The following is an 18,459-nucleotide window of genomic DNA, read 5'->3' as shown; positions in this document are numbered from 1 at the left end:
AAGTTAGAGGCCAGCCTGGGTTACCTCACGCCCTGTCCCAAGAAACAAACCCACATTTGACCTTTCCTCCTGCCTCTCTTTTCAAAGGGTAGGGATTACAGTCATATGCCCTCACTTAGACCTTAAGGGACGGGAGTTATGAGGACCTGTGAGATGGACTTCGGGTAATGGACCTGGTGACCCGAGTTTGTCACTGGATCCCACAGATAGCTCATGTGCGCCATAGCATACACACTCGTGCATCCGTAAAATACATAAAATGTCAAGGAAAAAAGAGTTAAAACTGGAATTTGGTGTGAGGACATCAGAGTTTTGGCTTAAAGAAAAGCTGGAGGGAACGCTCAGTGGTTAGAGCACTGGCTGCTTTTCCAGAGGACCCAGATTCAATTTCCAGCTCCTTTGTGGTCGCGCACAACTGTCTGTAACTCCAACTCCAGGGAGTCTGCTACTCTTGTCTGAAAGCCAGACACGTGGTGGGCAGATATACAAGCAGTCAGAACACTCATACACATAAAAACAAAATACTTTAAAAAGCACCCAAGTGTTTAGACAATGGGGGAAATCTGAACAAGAACTAGCTATTTACGTGATAGTGTGGGTTTGTTTCTTGGGACAGGGCGTGAGGTAACCCAGGCTGGCCTCAAACTCAGAAATCTGCCTACCTCTGCCTCCCTAAGTGCTGGGATTAAAGGCGTGAGCCACCTCTCCCGGCTTCGGAATTTTTATTTTTTATAGCTGTGATATTGCTCCTGTATTTGAGAGGAATGCCAGCTGAAGTAACGTTAGCTCGAAGTAAGACAATATCTGCAATTATTTTCAGCAAAAAATGCCCCCAATAATATCTGCATAAAGCAAAGACAGAGGTTAACAATGGTCACGTGACAGTAGATGGTAGGTAAGTGTTCAGTACTTGTTCAGTTTTAAGATTTTTATTTTTATGTAAATGTGAGGTGTGTATGTGTGTGTGTGTGATGGTGCCCACAGAGGTCAGAAGAAGGATTCTGGGAGTTGGGAGCCTCCTGACCAGCATGCTGGGAAAAGTGAGGGCTTTTTCTTTTTTTTTTTCATTATTTATTCAGTCTATATCCCAATCACAGCTCCTGTAGCCTCTTCTCACCTGTTCCCTTGCTGATCCCTGTCATTTCTGAGAAGGGGGAGGTCCCACCTAGGGAAACAACCCACCCTGGCACCCCAAGTCACTGCATAACTAGGTACATTCTCTCCCACTGAGGATCCAGAGGCAGACCACAGAGTTAGGGTAAGCCCCCTGCCTTGGTTGTTGGGGGATCCACATGAAGACCAAGCTGCTTAAGAGTTCCAGTTGCTTCCCGCCAATGACAGCCTCATTCCCTGGTGCCAACAGCTGGTTCTGAGGTAGCGCTGGTTCACTGTGGTATTTCCGTCCTCACCAAGCCTGGGGACAACAGTGCTGAGTGCCCCTCCACAGTACCCCCTGACACTGCATGCAGGTTGTATGTTCAACCTCTTCTCATTGCTACCACCCAGGGAAGGGCCGCTGAACCCAGATCTGTGGCTGTGGTGCTCAGCCCCAGGAAACTGCACTAACCGGTTGCCTCTGGAGTGACTCTGGGACTGGTCAGCCTGTTCACTTGTTTGTGTAGATTCCCCCCCTCTTCCTTGCTGCAGCCCCCACAAGGCCTTTAAAGGCGTCCCTTAATGCCAGCCTGTGATCAACATCTGTCGCCTGGTTCCTTGAGCCTCCCCACCTGCTCAACCTGCCTCTGCCTGGTACAAAATAGGCACCTGGTCACTTCTCTTCAGGAGCCCCTCCCTTATTCGTCCAGCTCTATCCTCAGCACTCCTGGGGGCTTTTCAGCTCCAATGAGATGAAAGGGAGGAGGGAGAGGGCCCTGCACGCCTCTGGCAGTTCTAACAGGGCTCTAAGATGTACTCCAGAACAGGTACAGGAGACTTGTTTGCTGAAAGCAGCCAGGTCATCACAAGATGACCACTGGAGCCAGGAGCTAGCAAAAGCACACACGGTCCAAGGCCCAGTGCTGTTGCTTATCTTTATTGACAAAAAGTCACAACACTTCAGACTTTGTTCAGACACATGATCAGCCAGTTACGAAGGGCATGGGAGAGTGACTGGCATGGTCCCAGAGACATGGAACGAAGGCCTTACTGGAAGGTGTGGGTGTCCCTTTGGCCTACTTCCTTTGCATCTCTTATCACTCCCTTCCTACACCTTTCTGACAGCCAAGAAGTAACTGAGAAATGGAGTCACTTGACAGGTAGGCTGGGTCCATCACCACCAAGGAGACCAGAGGAAAAAGACCTGGGTGGGACAAAGAAAAATGCAGAAAGACACTTCCATTTGACAGTCCTGAGAACAGAGGGGCATGTAGGTCTTGGGACATCGCCATGTGACAGGGACCTCTATCTGCAGTGATCAGCCAGACTCTCTAGCCGGGTTTTCAGAAGCAGAGTGGTTCAAGGAAAGCTGTGAGCCCCCTCTGTTGCCTGGAGCACAGGACTGTTAAAACCACACTAGGCAAAGCTAGGGAAGCAACGACCCACCGTCCAGGACAAGAGGGCCGTGAATGCCTGGCTCTGCGTCTAGGCTTGAGGCTCAGCAGTGTCCTTTGTACAGAACTAGCTGGAGCTTTCTGGAATGTTCAGTGACGAGAACACTTACCAGGTGCAAGACTGATGACCCATGTCTGTCCCATGCCTGTACTGCCTGCCCCCTAACCCTCTGCACCCCTTGCTGAACATGGAGGCAGTGTATCCGTCCAGACCACTTGGTGTGGTTCCAGAAAAGCAGAGGGATAAGGGGGCTCCCCCAAGGTGAGGGAACAAGCGGCTCCAAATGAATTCACTGCTTTGTCCCCCAACTTGACATCACTTGTGGGTGGGGCCAAAGCTCCCTTTTCTAAGCTCTAGCTCTCTGGACAGAGCAGCTTGCCCCATGCCCTTCAGTTTCCTTGAATATAACCACCCACCCTTTCTGTTTTTCTGAAAGTCGATAGAATCGACACCTCCTTTGGAAGGGGGGAGCCACTTCTGAAGGCAGACCATCTAATATGGTGTGGTTGATAAAATGTTACAGCCACTGGACTCCCGAGGTGACAACACTAGTTGACATGCAGGGGGCCTGAATGGGTGCACTTCTATAGAGAAGTGATGACTCTTGGAGAACAGGGAGCCAGCTGGGCACGGTCAGCCACGTGAGGAGACAGCTCAATGCTGCCTTTCCAGAAGTCGCCATGGTGGAGCCCGTGGGTAGCAGCTGTGCTACAGAATGGATGCATAGATTTCATATCTCCCCCTATTGAGACAGGGTCTCTATGTAGACCAGGCTGTCCTTGAACTTGCAGAGATCTGCTTACCTCTGCTTCGCAGGTACTCGGATGAAAGGCAATAGCCACCACACCCATCGAATGCAGAAAACTCTTGGTGTTGAAGGTGCCATGAATGCTTGGCCTGTGTTAATCCAGAGACAGCCTTACCTGTCTTGTGTCACATGTCAGTTTAAAGTTGTCTAGGATAAACAGACGAGACCCTGGCCCCTCTGTCTTCCATAGGAGAGGAGAATGTAGTTGTGAGTTCCAGGCTGAGGGCCTCAAGAGGCTTTGCAGTACCCTTCATAGAGGCACAGATCCCTGCCTGCCAGCATCTCCTGCCCAGGAGATGGAGGAAGTACACAGACTGCCACCACGTGAGTGAAAACACACACACACACACACACACACACACACACACACACACACACACACACAGAGCGGGGGACGATGATGCTGAAGAGCTAGATTGTCGCAAGAATGAAGGAGAGACACAGGTATCACCTATCAGCGCATGTTCAAGAGACAACCACAAACACACCACCACTTTTAGCTATGACAATATGACACATTTGGCAGCGTCCACAGAACAGCCTTCCTCACCCCAAGCCATTACAGAGGCCCACAAAGTCCTTTCTCTTTGGTCCAGTTCAAGAAGCTGGGGGAGGAAGACGGGGTCAACCAGGTAGGAAAAGGCTGCAGAAGCAGTTACAGCAACTGCTCAGTCCCGATGTCCATCTAGCACGGCTTAGGATGCCGCAGCCTCAAACCTCTGGGTGAGGATGGGCTACGAGGGGCCTGGCTGAGAGACACCAGGTGATCCACTCGTGGGACCAGGAACAGCAACTCCCACGCTCCAACCACACTACAGGACACCTTATCCTCCTGCCTCTGAGGCTCTGTTCATAGGATTGTGGGTCCTTCAGCAACTTTGTTCTGTACCCAGAACTTGGGTCCACCACACTAACACGGAATGCCCTGCCCAGGGAAGAATGGTCCAAGCAGCTGCTCATGTCCATCATGGCGCACGCAGGCTGAGACCAGGCACAGCTCAGGACAAGCCTTCTTCCTCGGCTCAGGCTTTTAGAAAAGCATCTAGACTGTTCCAGGGAGCTAGACCTTACTCCTTTCCCCCCAACTCCCCACAAGCTCCAGCCAGGGACCCATCCCAGATGCTGTTGTGAAGGTCTGTTCTAACACTGGCTAGAAAACAAAAGCAGGTTTCTGAAAAGGGACCGTGCAGCCAGAGGCGCACTGTCTTCATCCAGGCGGTGGGGCTCCTCTGGCTTGGCCGGCCGGACACCACTTCTCGGGACCAGGCGCAGCTTTGCTTTGCAGTAGCTCGGTTACTGTACAGGTGCAGGATCTCCGTCGCAGCTGCTGGGCCGATTGCTCTCTTGCCTTCAGGGTTCTGAAACTTCAGACTGTCCGCTTACATTCGAGAGCCTCTCTCCTGAAGAATCTAAGTGGATGGGGGAAGACAGAGTCACCTGAGTAACTGTTGGGAGCCAAGGCCCATGGGGTCGGGGTGCAGCTCAGGGGTGGAGCTGTACACAACCTGGGCAAGGCTGGGTCTCCAGCACCAGATGGCTGCAGGGATTTAAGTCACAGGAAAGCTGATGACAGTGAACAATTTTAAAATGATTTAAAACCTCCGGTAGTTGCTTCCTCTGGGCCCTGTGGACAGCATACAATCTGTTGTCAGCCTATCTAGCAAGGCAGGCTCAGAGCCTCTGCTCACTGGGTACCTGAGTGCAATGGGTTCTCTTGCCAGGTACAGATGACCAGAAGGTTCTGTGCTGTTAGACCAAAGTTTTCCAAGTTAAAGAAAGCGGCTCACAGTCAGCACACAGGTTCTTCACAAGTGTGTAGTGTGTGTCTGCAGGGCACTGTGTGGAAGAGAAGGGAGGAATGGATTGTCAAGGAGCAAGGCAGACACTACTTGAGTCTAGACACAAACAAGAGCCTTCACCATCCTGACAGGATACAAACCTGCCCTGGTCCAGGCTCAGCTCCCATCAGCTTTTCGAGTGTGGCATAAGTGTGCACATGTGTGGGTGTGCATGCAGGGTGGCGGCCAGAGTGGAAACGGCTCCTCTTGCTCTGTCACTCTGTCACTCTCCACCTCCTTTTGTTTTCCCTTGGGGACGAGGGCTCTCACTGAAGCTGGGGCTCACCAGTCTGGCTATGCTTGCCACCTCCCCAGACCCAACAAATCCTGATTTAAATCCAGCCTCTAGCAGAGTGTGGTGAGAGGAAGCTCGTAGCTGCAGAAGGAGTGGAAGAAAGCCAGCAGCAACCTGGCAAAGCTGGAGAGAGCTGGGCACAGGGAGGCAGAGGACAGCTGGGGGAAAGAAGCAGTGTCCTACCTTGGCCTTTTCGCTCGGCTCTATGACGATGCCATTGGTAGAATTATTTAGTTCTCTGGAGACAACACAGAGGAATTCTGCCTGGTCTTCATTTCCATAGTTATAGGAAGAGCCAATGCTGATTAACTGACAAAACACAAAGATGGTGGATGACTCTGCAACCATACAGACAGGACCTAAGAACACTCAAGGGCAAAACAAACAAACAAACAAACACCCCCCCCCCACAAAACCAAATCAAACCACAAAACCCAAACCAAACCAAACCAACTTCCTTGCCACAGAACCCTCCCCTCCCTCAACTGGACTTTGTAGCTTTATCCTTCAGAGAATAAACATTCTCTGAGGTAGGATTAAACGGATCTCCAATCTAGGGAGGAGAAGCCAATCATGAGGAAGACGGGTCTGAGTTCTATCCTCTCCCCCTCACCCAAGCACTCGACACCATCCCAAAGGCATCAGGAGCGTCAGTAATGTAGTCACTGCCTGTGTCCACTGAGGTACGCCACCAAGCAAATGAGCCCTCCTCAGCCCCACCTGCTCCCACTCGTACTTTCTCTAGACAAGAGACTGAACACAGAGACGTGGCAGTACCAAGAGAACCACTCTGTGGCCACCAAAAGTCACAAGCCATGGTATTCTTAACCTTCTTGGAGACACAATCCAGCATTGAACTCTAAAGTGGAAGTGCACACAGAGGAGGCCGGCAGAGAGCGAGTGTAGCCTCGTAAGCACTCACAGCCTCAAGCCGGGTCCTCCTGTCGCAAGGCTGGGGTGCCCCACACTCCCCTTTCTCATCTACACCTTGGAGACAATAAGAATAGACTTCACTCTCCCTTAGGACATCTCCACTTCAGGACTAGAAGCACAGCTCATTAGCAGGGCACGTGCCTGGACTGCATGAGGCCACAGGTTCAAACCCCAGGACTGCGATAACATAAAAGTCACATTAAAAACCATCTATCACCTTCACAAAGAAAAGCCACGCATCTATTTTTACTTTAATTTTTTACATGTAATTTATAAAAATAACTTCTGCTTCAGATTATGCTCCAGGAAAAACAGCCGTGACTATAAACGTTGTGCAGCATTTGGCCACCCACAGCTGACTGGGAACGAGGGACCCATGTGACAGTGGGACTGATCCTGAAGGGAGAGAGGGACCTCTCTCTCTAGCTATAAAGTGACAGCCTTGATACAAGCTGTGGCTTTTGTTCCTTCAGTGACCTTCTGGTGCCAGGTCAGCTGGCTCTGCAGCGCCACGTAAACGCAGTCACCTCCAGACAAAAGCTCACTCCCTTCACGCAGGCTCCCGCCCCAGGGCTGAGGCAACAGGAGATGCACTAGGCTGCCACCTAATGGAAGGAAGTGGTAAATCCAGATTCTCAGGGGCTTTCTGTTCAAATGACCCCCATTCTAAGCACAAGGCATAGGAAGGGAAAGAGAATGCTGGGAAATGACCCTGCACACTCGTGTGTCTGATCCCCCACAGCACACTGCGATGCACACACCCAGAATTATACGGCTCCTGTTGAAGCCAGCCTTCTTTAGGACTAACAGAATGGCAGAGCACTTCTGACAGGAAATCTCTGAGGCAGAGACAAGCAAAAGGAGGCGCTTCTGAGTCTTTCATGACATACCGGCACTGCCAAGTTCCGATTCCGGATGTGAAGCCAGAAAAGCCTCGGTCCTCTTCCCAGCCCTCCCCAGCCGCCTGCCCGGCACAGCACTGAGCGAGCAATGCACACCAAGGAGCTCTTTTCTTTGAATGAAAATAGGGTCACACACCTCACTCACCCCCACCTCGGGGCTACTGCCTGGCTGGTTGTGACTCCCTGAGATGACATGCTGGGGTTGCTTCTCTTTGAGCAACATACCTGTTCAAATTTCCAGCCATCAGACATAGTGGAGACCATCTGCGTGAGCTCTTCCTCTTGACACTGCAGGACCCTGTACACGTGCTTCACGGGGCCCTGCAACAACAGGCCGACTAGGTCAGCAGCGTGGGGGCCCCCAGCAGGACCCACCGCCCACAGTTGCCTGGGAGTAGGTTCTCAGACCACCCACTACCTCACTCTCCAAACAGCACCATGGGGTGCAGGAAAGCTCACCAGCTACAAGAACAGAAAGCAAGGCAACGGACAGCTCGTGTGACAATAGGAAAGTCACTTTTTATATGTTACTTAGATGCTAAAATACGCAATGTAATTTTGGTGCTCCAGACTAAATATAAATGGTTATGGAAATTACCTTTTGGAAAAGCTATTTTTATTTATGTGTATGTATGTGTATGGCATGTGTTTGTGGGTGTCCGTAGAAGACCTATGAAGATGTAGGACTCCCTGGAGCTGAAGTTACAGGTGGCTGTAAGACACTCAACACAGGTCCTTAGCCAGTCCAGCAGGGACTCTTACCTGCTGAGCCAGCTGTTCAGCCTCATACTGTCTTCTTTTTGAGACAGGGTCTCACTATGTAGTCCTAGCTGTCCGGGAACTCATTATGTAGAACACATTGGCCTTGAACTCAAGATTCATCTTCCTCTGCCTCCCAAGCACTGGGCTAACAGCATGCACTATCACACCTGGCACGTCTGTCGAAAATGTCCTGGAATTCACTGTATATCCCAACCTGGTCTCAAACTCCTGATTCTGCCCTGTTTTCATTTCCCATGTGTTGGGACTACAGCATGCTGCCTGCCAATGGCAACTTTGTATTAATATATTGTCACATCAAGAAGAAAACACACACTCTACAGATACTCATTAGTTTCCCTTTGCTGAGGCTACCAGGAAGCTGCCAGTGTTTAACAGTATATTCCTGTTACAGAGGTGTGAGACAACAAGAAAGAAACATTTATTTTCTGTCTGCATTCCTGCCTAGCTTCCCCATGGCCTAGGATTTCCTGAGTAACTGTGGTGGGTGTGGAGCACTCAGAAAGCTAAAACAGGAGGGCAGAGAGTCCAGGAGAGCTAGGGCTGTACAAAGAGGCTGCATGTCAAAACTCTAAGAAACATAAAAAGTGTCTTTTGGGGCTGGGTATGTGGCTCAGCAGCGGAGTCACTGTCTAGTACTGTGTGACCCTGGCTTCCACCCTAGACAGACACACTGAGAGGCAAAACCATAAACCAGAGGATAATGACTACAACACAGCTCTAAGACAGGAACACCCTTCTTTGTAAATACAGACAAACCGCTGACAACCCCTTTGGTTCTAGCCATTTATTTGCCTATACATTTTGGAAGCAATCAGGGCATCCCAAAATCTGTGATATTGGCCAGAGTGGGCAAAGTCCCTAGGATCTAAGCTGCCGTTGGCTCTCTTTTTCCTCTTCCAGAGTCAATCCTCCTGTGCTCCAAAAAGAATCAAGACTAACTACCAAATAAATACACAAACATACATGAACAGAAAAGTATTTAGAAACCTGTCAGACACCGAGAGAGAGAGAGACAGACAGACAGACAGACAGACAGACAGAGAAGAGACGAGACCACGGCAAACACGGGCTTAGGGACCCCACACCTCGGGCTCTGCTTGAACACCTGCCTTGTACATCTGGCAGTGCACAAGTTCAAAGAGGTAAGATCTAGAAATCTACACAGCCAACCAACTGAATCTGAGAAGACATAGACAGGAAAGAGGGCACCTTTCAATATTACTACCATCCCACTTCTCAGCGTTCTCTTCATGAAAAGGACAGATGGGAGATCATCAACATAAAAGGCCCTGGCTTTCCCAGAACCAGAAAGCTTCCAACTGGGTGTCTGTCGGTGCTGAAGCCTCCGAGCCTGGAGGGCTGATTCAGTAACTGCTGCCGTCAAATAGAAACCCTAGGATGCTCTCAAGGGAGCAACTCATTGCCAGGGATGCAGAGCACTCAGGCTCCAGGATTCGGGTGGCTTCAGATTACACAATTCAGGGTACCATAAAACTTCTACTAAGCACTCTTTTATTTTAGATTGTGGGAAGCTGGGGGTAAAGCTAGACTTCCAGGACCTCTATTACTAAATATCTACAAGGCAAGATGCCCTGGGGATGGAAGATGGCCAGAAGTAGAGAGCACAGGGTCCTGTTTCCCATCTACCAAGTAGAAGTCTACTGTGGACATCAACAAAAAGCCTTCTAGCAGACAGAGTAAGCCTCCCGTCTTTGCAAACGCCTCAGAGGAGTGGCTAAGCAGCTGATTGACCTTTCTTTAATGGGAAGACACCACTTGTCATCAGACAGGTGGCTATGGCCGTTCTTATACAAAGAAGAGAGTCTTTTCTCTCTTGCTAGACTCCAAAGTTCTTGGGAGCAAAGACCCTCCCCTGTTACAAAATCCCAAGGGCTCCCACCCACAGAAGGAAGGGCTCAGCACTGATGAAGGGCTGGGAGAAGCTGGAGTATGCCCCACTCTCTGCCTGCCTTACAGGAGGCACTTTCATTATCACATCTAAGTCGGTATAAAAACCCAAAGCTGTGAGAGCATGAGGCTGAACATCGTGTTCTCCACAGCACGACTCAGACGCTTCTGAGTGGCTTGTAGGCTTCCTCTGAGGGACTCATGCTCCACCAGTAAGAACGAGCTCTCTGGGCTGCAATCCCAGCACTAGGGAAGCTGAGGCAGGGGAGTGCAAGACCTCGCTGGGCCCTTCCCACAGCCACTGTTGAACAGTACCACTATCCTGAAGGGCTGGGGCTGCTCTGTCTCCTCCGCTCCTCAGTTCCCACTCTGAACCAGCCTGGCCCTCCAGCCCAGAGGGCAGAGCATCCTTTTCACATCACAGACAGACAGACAGACAGACAGCTGCCTGGACAGGTTTTGTCCTTAGCAGTTCCAGACATCTTACTTGTGAAGTTCTGTTCTCATTGTCTCGTATCCTTTCCTTAACCAGCCGCACGAGAGATGCGATATTGTAAAACTCTGCTTCTTCCAGCACACCTAGAAGAAGGACCAGGCTGTGGTCAGAGAGGTGTGAGCCCAGGGGGAACAGCAAGGCAAGGCTTGCCTTCCAAGTACTGCATTTTCCAAACACAAATCTCATCTCCCCTTCAGCCTAGGAAATGTAAATCTGACTCTGTTCTCCAGGGCTTGCCCACAGAGTTCACACTGAGGGGAATCAAACACAGGGTGCACCCTCCCGTCTCACCCGTCCTGCTCACTATGTCCCTATGTCACCTGTTCCTGGAACCTGCCACACTGGACAGTTCCCAACCCTGCAGCCTTTTCTTGTTTTCTCTAAAAAGGACAGATTGATAGAGACATGTATATTAACTTACACGTTTAATAGGATAATTATTTCAGTCAGGCTGGGCAGTGGCAGAAATCTTGCCTCAACTAATAACAAACGTGTGTGTGTGGGGGGGGGCAATCAGTGGCTCCTCTCGTGGTAAACAAAATCAAAGATTTTAGATAGAGTAATTATGGGATATCTGCTCCTGAGCTAGGAAAAAAAATGCTCTAATGAACATTATTACGATTGAGAAGCTGGGAAGGGGTGCAGATAAACAATCAATATCAAATCTCCTGAGCTGTTAAGGAGGATCATGCCAAGGTCCTGGTTTTAGAGTAACACAGAGAATTATTATTACTTTTTGAGACAGGGTTTTTCTGTATAGCACTCCCTCTGTAGACCAGGCTGGCCTTGAACTCAGAGATTCACCTGCCTCTGCCTCCCGAGTGCTGGGATTAAAGGCGTGTGCCACCACGCCTGGCTGAGAATTATTAAGGAACAGAATTCAAAATCTAGCCTCAAACAGTTCAGAAGTAAAACCTCTTAGGAGACTGAGGGAGGAGAGGTAGGGGTAGAAGCGCCCAGGGGACAAAGTTTAGTGGCTTCAAAACCAAACCAAACCAAACCAAGCCAAATAAATGACCAAAGCTGGTGAATCTTGGTAAAGGAAACTTTGTATTAGTCATGCTTTCTTTTTCTAAGCCCAAAATTATTTCAAAATAAAGTGTTTTCAAAATTATTTCTGTCAATTATTTATTGTTGTCAGGTGTGGTGGCTTTAATGCCTTTAATCCCAGCAGCAGCAGCAGCAGCAGCAGCAGCAGACTCTGTGAGTTCAAAGTCAGCCAGCACTACAGACTGAGGCTCTGTCTCAGAAAAACAAAGGAAACCACATTTATCCATTTGTGGTATGGGTGAAAAGGAGGTCAGAGGACAATTTGCTGCGTTCTTCCTTTCCTCCTATCATGGGTTTGACAGGGACTGAACTCAGGTTGCCAGGCTCGGCAACAAGAGCTATTACCTGGTGAGTCACTTTGCTGGCTCAACGAAGTTTACTGTTTTTTTGTTTGTTTGTTTGTTTTGTTTTTATTAAAGACATAAAAAGATCATTAAGCGGCTACCAGCTAACACAATGTGTGTGGAATTTATTACGCCTTTTCCTACTTCTTATGTATGCATCTGAAATGATTTTTTTTTTCCACACAGGGTTTCTCTGTGTAGCCCTGGCTGTCCTGGAACTCTCTCTGTAGACCAGGCTGGCCACTTGCTTCTGCCTCCTGAGTGCTGGGATTACAGATGTGCGCCACCACTGCACTGCGTGATTTGTTTTAAAAGGGCATTTATAGACAGACTCCCTTCAGGGAGAAAGAGTAAGCAGGGAAGGGGCCATGAGACAGAGAATGGGCAAGAACGAACAGTTCCTCTTTCTGGACCCAATGGAGCTGCTCCTGAGCCACTTCACTAATGAGGGTTTCTAGTACAAGCTTTGCTATCCAAAGGTACGGGTTCTAGATCAGGGGCCCTGGATTTAGGAAAGGACTCCAAATTTCCACTGGATGCCTCCAGAGACCAGGCAGTCCTTTTACATAGAAGCCTAGACCCACTTACGATCCAAATGTCCTACAAAGTGGAATGACAAGGAGCCTGCGACACGCCTGCCTCACAGTGAGTTGGAGAGTGAATCAGGTCAGCTGCACGACTTCACAGAGAAGCATGAGACCAGAGTCTTAGGAAATGAGGTCAGGCATTTATTAACATTATTTTCACAAGTCCAAAGGAAAATGGAAAAATGAAAACACCTGGCTGACGAAGACGTGGCGCTTCAGGCACTCACCGCAAATATGACACATGTGATGGGGACACAGGTTTACAAGCCTAAAGCAGATTCTGCGAGCGGAGCAAGCCGGCTCCACACTACAGCTGACCCAGCTCCGCACAGCCTCCTTCCAGGCGTTTGCACAAGCCCGGGAGCTGGAGGCTACCCGCTTACTTTCACTAACTCTCCCACCTGCGCAAGCTCAGGGGCGATCCCAAACCAAACCGGAAGTCCTCGAAGCAGCTCTAATCAACCACAAGTCTGAAACCAGACAGGTGGCCTTACCTTCTTCTGCCAACTCCTTGGTAATGATGAGTTTCCCATGGCGGAGGTAGTTTAGGATAGGACCAAAGTAGGTAGGGTCTCTGTCAATCAGATACGCTCCAGTCTCGTCCTGTCAACCGAGCACAGCCAAGCAACATTTTCTAAATAGCATTTCCCTAATCCGCCGGGGCACTCAGGCAACAGTCACTATGTCAGCTAAAAACCATTTATTTATTTATTTATTTATTTATTTATTTATTTACTGAGCCGGTTTTGCTACAGTTTGCTTATTTTAAACTATTGACCAGAGGCTGGCTTTAAGATCATTTCAGGTCAGATGTCTTAGACGCACAGTCACTCCCACTGCCCAGGCCTTTATTTACTGGGTAGACCCACATTCTGTTAACATTCTTCTGTAGGGTACCAGCTACAGGGAGGGGATGAAGGAAATCTCATAGCTGTGTTAAGCGTTCTGACTCCTTCACTGCCCCTGGACTACAGTCCTAATTCTGAGAAAACTTCCATTCTATTGGCAGTTCTCCTGAGCCCAAGGCCAACATCAGTGGGAGTCTGCACTGGCAGCTGCAATCTCACACACCCTATCTCTGTGCCCAGAGGAAGCTTGGTACTGCCAGGACTTGGCTCAGAGCAACTTTAATCCTACTCATCTTTACAGTAAAAGAAACAAGAAACTGGCTTGTGTTGGCCATAAGGAAGATTTAGGGTATATAAAAATAATTCCCTATAAACAGGAGTTCTGGAATCTCTTAAGGTTCCCATCAATTTGGTATCAGAGAACAGATGAAACTGATTAAGGGTTTATGCAAGTCTACTAACCATGGGAGTGCTTTATGGTATGGATGCGTTTGAGAGTCAAAGGTCAACCTGCAAAAGTTACAGTTCAAACTGGAAATGAATGACGTCTTGCCACTGCTCAACCCTGTGTTTGACGCTACACATTCTCTGGGTCCTAACCTATCAGCCCATCTTTCCAAGGAGTGCATTTACTTTCAAAAATGTACCGAAACGGTGACTGTTACGGCACAAAAGGTCTGGGACCAGGATTTTATCACCACCACAGGATGTATCACAAGCACTTCCTGCAGCCTTCAGTAGTGGACGCTATCATTAAACCCCGAGTTTAATACCACTTTACACAGGGATGGAACAGGACCTGAGTCCTCCGAAAGTGACCAAGATGTGGTCATTCACCCTGACCCAGTTCTGAATGCATTTGGCACCAGCAGCAGGGGGCCGCCCGGGAGCCAAAGAAAAACTCATGCAGATCTGAGAAGGGGTGGTCCCCAGGAGGGGCAGGGAATGTGACAGGAGCACGAAGGGGGCTCCCGTGGGTGCAGGTAGACAACTCCACGCAGGAGCAGCTGAGAAAAGAGCGGGGTGCGAAGGGAAACCGGAGTGTGCCTGAAGATGGGGCAGAACTGGGACGGGAGATCATTCTGAGGTGGCCAGTGCTAACTCGGGGGGAAGAGAGTGGACTCAAGTCCGGGTTTGCAGGACCCGCTGGAGGGAAACGCGTCCCAGAGATCGGAGCACCAGCCTGGAATGGGTCCCAACACCCGGGGGCGCGCCCGAGGGCGGGGCGCACCTTGTCGGAGTCCAGCTCCGGGTCCTCCTGGCAGCACAGGCGGCAGAGGAAGGACTTGGGCTCCCGGCCTAGGGTCTGTCTGGTGGTCACGAAGTAGGTACCGCCCACGTTGAGCCGGACCCAGCGGGCGGCCCCGCCGCCTCCCGTCCGCTCCGGAGGTCCGGGCCCGGGCTCCAGCGGCTGCGCGGCGGCGGCGGGCTGGCGGCCGTGTCCGCGGGGTGTCGGGCCCGCAGGGCGAGGGCTGGGGGGTCCGCGGCCCGAGCCGCCGCCGTCGCCCATCGCACTGCTGCCACCCCCTCCCAGCCCCGCCACTGCCGGGTCCAGCTGCAGCTCCGCCATCTTGGGCCGCCGCTGCCCGCGCGCCGCCGGGCCGGCCGACTCCTCGGCGGGGAGAGCCGGGCCGGCCCATCGGCGGGCGTGGGGCAGGGGGAAAAGGGACCCCGACGGCGCAGGCGCCGCGCCCGCCTTCCAGGACGGGACTCCATGCTCATTGGCTGAAGTGTGACATGAGACCCGCCTATTGCTCGTTCGGATTGGCCAAGGAGAGAACTTCCGGCAACTCTCTTCCGTTCCTTGCTTGCTGGAGAGAGAGCACTCCGCCGGGGGTCGGTGAAGGTGAGTGGGGTCTGAGGTGTTGGGTCGAATCTCCACGGACTCTTTTGTATTGTATTCCAGACCTCGCTTCCACACTTGTTCCAGCTCCACGGAGGACATCGGGCCTTCGAGCTGCCCCGCTAGCAGAGCGCCCGAGGTCACTGCTTTGCCCTGCTCGCTTTCCCGCGGGGCGAGCCTGGGGCCTGGCAGTGACTTAGCCAATCACCGTGAATTTAGATGTTGCCACAGACTTTTGTCTCACACTGTGTGGCGATCTCAGGAGTGGAGTTTAGGGGTCGGGAAAGCATCACAGAGTTAGGGTGGTAACTTTCAGAGAGGACAAGACACCTAGCAGACTTCAACTCTACGTCCTTCCCTTCGAATGGAGGATTCCTATTCCTCATGAGGTTTACCGATTGATCTAATTAACTATTGGTCATTCTCTATGCTTATGACCTGTGTATGAGAGCAGGCTGGCCAATTTGTCTGAGAAACAACCAGCGCTAGAGATGAATCAGATAACAAAAAGTCTGTAACTCCTGCTTTCTCCAGTGCACTTCGTTCTCTGGCATCCTTAGTTCACTTGACAACTGTCTTAGTCTCTGTCTCTGTCTCTTAGAGACGTAAGCTGTACTGAGGAAGGAAGGAAGGAAGGAAGGAAGGAAGGAAGGAAGGAAGGAAGGAGAGAGACCGGCATTTGACAACTTTGATCGATAGGAAGGTATCCCCCACTCAGAGCTTGTGTAGATGGTTTCCACTTTTCGGTTGGCTCTCTTCATAGTTATTTTCTGTATCTCGTCTTGTTTTGGTCTCAAGACCGCTTCAGTCACTTTCTTTTCACAGTATCATTTGTGTAAAAATGCCTCTGAAAGTGCACAGTATGTGTGCTGTGGACAGGATGACCTGGGCAGGACAGTTCGAGTGAATGGCCGGGGTTGTGGTGGAGAGTCAGTGGCCAAAACACAGTAGCTTAGTTAGCCTTTGGGCAGCTTATGACTTCCTTTAGAAGTGTCTGCAAAGAATAGAAATGAGTTGGGATAGAGGAAGGGCAGCCTGGTAGGAGAGAACATGTTTATATTCTGGGTTGTAGAGCTTTATTTTGATGTATTGAGACAAGCTCCCACATCTCTCATGTGACCTTGAACTTTGATTCTCTGCCTCTACCTCAGTGTTTCTGGTGCTGGAGAGGGAACCCAGGACTCTGTCCATGCCAGGCAAGCATTCTAGCAACTAGCTACATCCCTAGCCCTCTTTCCTGGTTTAAATCCGAATTCTTTCATCTGTTGCATATATATACCCATCAAATGCTTGAGCTGATCCGTCTCTTAACGACTTGTATTTCTCTGGAATGGTCTCCTTCAGGGGTTCTCTCCAAAGGCGCTGTTTTGTTTTCTAGTATCCCAAGATGGCTGGGCGTAAACTTGCTCTAAAAACCATTGATTGGGTATCTTTTGTGGAGGTCATGCCCCAAAACCAGAAGGCAATTGGAAATGCCCTGAAGTCCTGGAATGAGACCTTCCACGCCAGGTCAGTATGCTGTAAGAGGGAGCCCCCATCCTTGATGCTGAACCTGGAAGCAATGTTTTGACATTTATCACATCCACTTAGTATTTAGTAAGTATATGAGTTCGAATCTGCTGCTGTGTGTGCCATATCAAAAGGAAAACTTGTGGGGTTGGCTCTCTGCCTTCAACTATGTGATGAGTCTTGGGTATTGAATACAGGTCCTCAGGTTTAGCAACAAGCCCCTTTACCCACTTAGCCATCTTGCCAGCCCTAGCTAGGCATTTCTAATAGTTCGACAAGAGGAAAGAAACAATGTGTTCTGCAAATGAAAGCATTTTTGTGGTGGCCCTTCAGATAAAAGTGTGCTTGACACTCCAGTGTGTCAGGGATAGGAGGTTGCTGTGTAACTAGTGTCTTTTGCTCATTCCAGTCCGGGAATAACAATGCTGACTTCCTTTTCCATACGAGTAGGTTGGCTAGTCTGTCTGAGAAACCACCTGCGATTGACTGGGCTTACTACAGGGCCAATGTGGCCAAGCCTGGCTTGGTGGATGATTTTGAAAAGAAGGTGAGTCTTCAGATAATTAAGTAAAGGTCTATCTTGCAAGGGGCTGGCAGGTGGGGGGAGTGGGTTTGGCCAAAGGCCCTGGGGTGGATTTTGTGAGCACCTGTAGAGAATCAGGGTTCAGTCACTTGGCAGTACAGGTAGCCTTGCTCCCAGGAGCTGAAGGACTTGGAGGGCCTTTAGTCTCTTGCCTGCCTCCTCCTTGTAAACTAACAGTTCCTCCCCCCGACCCCCTTCTCCAACCTCTTCTCTTAAAAACATGAGTTTCCTGTCTCTGGGTGTTTTTCCTGCGTATATTCCAGAGGAAGCTTGGTGGTACCAGATGCTCCAGAGTTAGAGTCACAGGCTGTTGTGAGATGCCATGTGGGTGCTGGGAATTGAACCTAGGTCCTCTGGAAGAGCAGCCAGTGCACAAAACTGCTGAGCCGTCTCTCCAGCCCCATCAGTGACCTGTGTTCTTTTGGTACCTGCACATTAAGTACAATAATATAATGTCTCTGGATCCAGAGTTCATTTGCTTATTATTTGAAGATGCTTCTAGAAGACCTGCACTGTGTGGCTTAGCATACAGTGCCAGGGCTGTAATACTAAATACCTCATTTGCAAATATGATTCCCACCAGTCAGCCCTCAAGGGTTCTGTGTGAAAAAGAATGTCTTAGACTGTAAGATGCTGAGTGGCTGTTATCAGGTGTGGGAGCCCTTTTGAGATGGGGAGGCAAAGTGATCCTTGCTATGAGAAGGAAACGTGGGCGGGTCCTGTGTGATTAGTGATGGGCGGAGGGGGCCTTCCGAGTCTCCCCACCACACACAGAGATCGTAGGAAGTGAGAGTGTCCCATGTAGCCTCTAAGAAGTAGAGGCTTTCAGCTTACAGACTTTTGGGCTACAAGAGTGACGTGTCTGTCCTTGTTTATAGTATAATGCCCTGAAGATTCCTGTGCCTGAGGATAAATACACAGCCCTGGTGGACCAGGAGGAGAAGGAGGATGTAAGTAGTGCGTGGGCATTTCTGTGGTTGTTTTAAGTTTTTGGTTTTGGTTTTTTCCCCTCCAAAATTTTCTTGGTTTTTGTTTGTTTTATTGTAAGGTGTCACTGTGTCACTTTGGTTAACCTCACACTCATGGTGATCCCCCTGCTTCAGCCTCCCAAGGGTGGGGATTATAAGCAAGTGCCACCACGATCAGACCCTGCAGCTTCCTTAATTCTGAGTAGCAAGGGTA

At 50.1% G+C, this 18,459-nt stretch overlaps 2 protein-coding genes across 8 annotated transcripts in view; one reads left to right on the top strand and one right to left on the bottom strand.

The window, feature by feature from the left end:
• Positions 1-3,805: 3,805 nt before the first annotated feature.
• Positions 3,806-14,986, bottom strand: Kctd2 (potassium channel tetramerisation domain containing 2). 6 transcript variants are annotated; one of them, XR_003949502.1, is made up of 7 exons: positions 14,574-14,935; positions 12,989-13,097; positions 10,505-10,596; positions 7,552-7,647; positions 5,298-5,800; positions 5,054-5,194; positions 3,806-4,767 (listed from the first exon to the last, which is right to left on the bottom strand). XR_003949502.1 is itself a non-coding variant. In XM_006534166.4 (7 exons), exons 1-6 carry the CDS (start codon positions 14,910-14,912, stop codon positions 5,314-5,316), a joined length of 894 nt encoding a protein of 297 aa, XP_006534229.1. In that variant the 5' UTR covers positions 14,913-14,935; the 3' UTR covers positions 5,054-5,194; positions 5,298-5,313. The 6 variants fall into 6 exon arrangements, 3 of the variants coding, with proteins under 3 accessions (NP_899108.3, XP_006534229.1, XP_011247546.1); XR_388525.4 differs by having other exon boundaries at positions 5,675-5,800; XM_006534166.4 differs by lacking the exon at positions 3,806-4,767 and having other exon boundaries at positions 5,298-5,445; positions 5,675-5,800.
• A 174-nt stretch (positions 14,987-15,160) lies between these two features.
• Positions 15,161-18,459, top strand: part of Atp5h (ATP synthase, H+ transporting, mitochondrial F0 complex, subunit D) — a 4,229-nt gene continuing 930 nt past the window's right edge. Inside the window, exons 1-4 of one of the 2 annotated variants that reach the window (NM_027862.1) lie at positions 15,161-15,188; positions 16,564-16,694; positions 17,145-17,241; positions 18,156-18,227. In NM_027862.1, coding sequence (NP_082138.1) covers positions 16,573-16,694; positions 17,145-17,241; positions 18,156-18,227 — 291 coding nt within the window. In that variant the 5' untranslated portion in view covers positions 15,161-15,188; positions 16,564-16,572. Of the gene's footprint in view, positions 15,889-16,563; positions 16,695-17,144; positions 17,242-18,155; positions 18,228-18,459 lie in introns of both variants that reach the window. The other variant, XM_006534254.2, reaches the window with a different exon arrangement.

Source organism: Mus musculus, chromosome 11, assembly GCF_000001635.26.
Source record: "Mus musculus strain C57BL/6J chromosome 11, GRCm38.p6 C57BL/6J".
NCBI lineage: Eukaryota > Metazoa > Chordata > Mammalia > Rodentia > Muridae > Mus > Mus musculus.
Note: the sequence above shows the minus strand (reverse complement) of the source record. Positions and strands in the feature narration are given on the sequence as shown.

Coding starts and splice junctions, on each gene's coding strand:
- Kctd2 (XM_006534166.4), bottom strand. CDS start 14,912: ATGGCGGAGCTGCAGCTGGACCCGGCAGTGGCGGGGCTGGGAGGGGGT. Junction 7,648..10,504: donor ATGAGAACAGAACTTCACAA/GTAAGATGTCTG, acceptor CTGTTGTTGCAG/GGCCCCGTGAAGCACGTGTA. Junction 5,446..5,674: donor AGCCGAGCGAAAAGGCCAAG/GTAGGACACTGC, acceptor CTCGTCCCCAAG/GGAAAACAAAAGGAGGTGGA.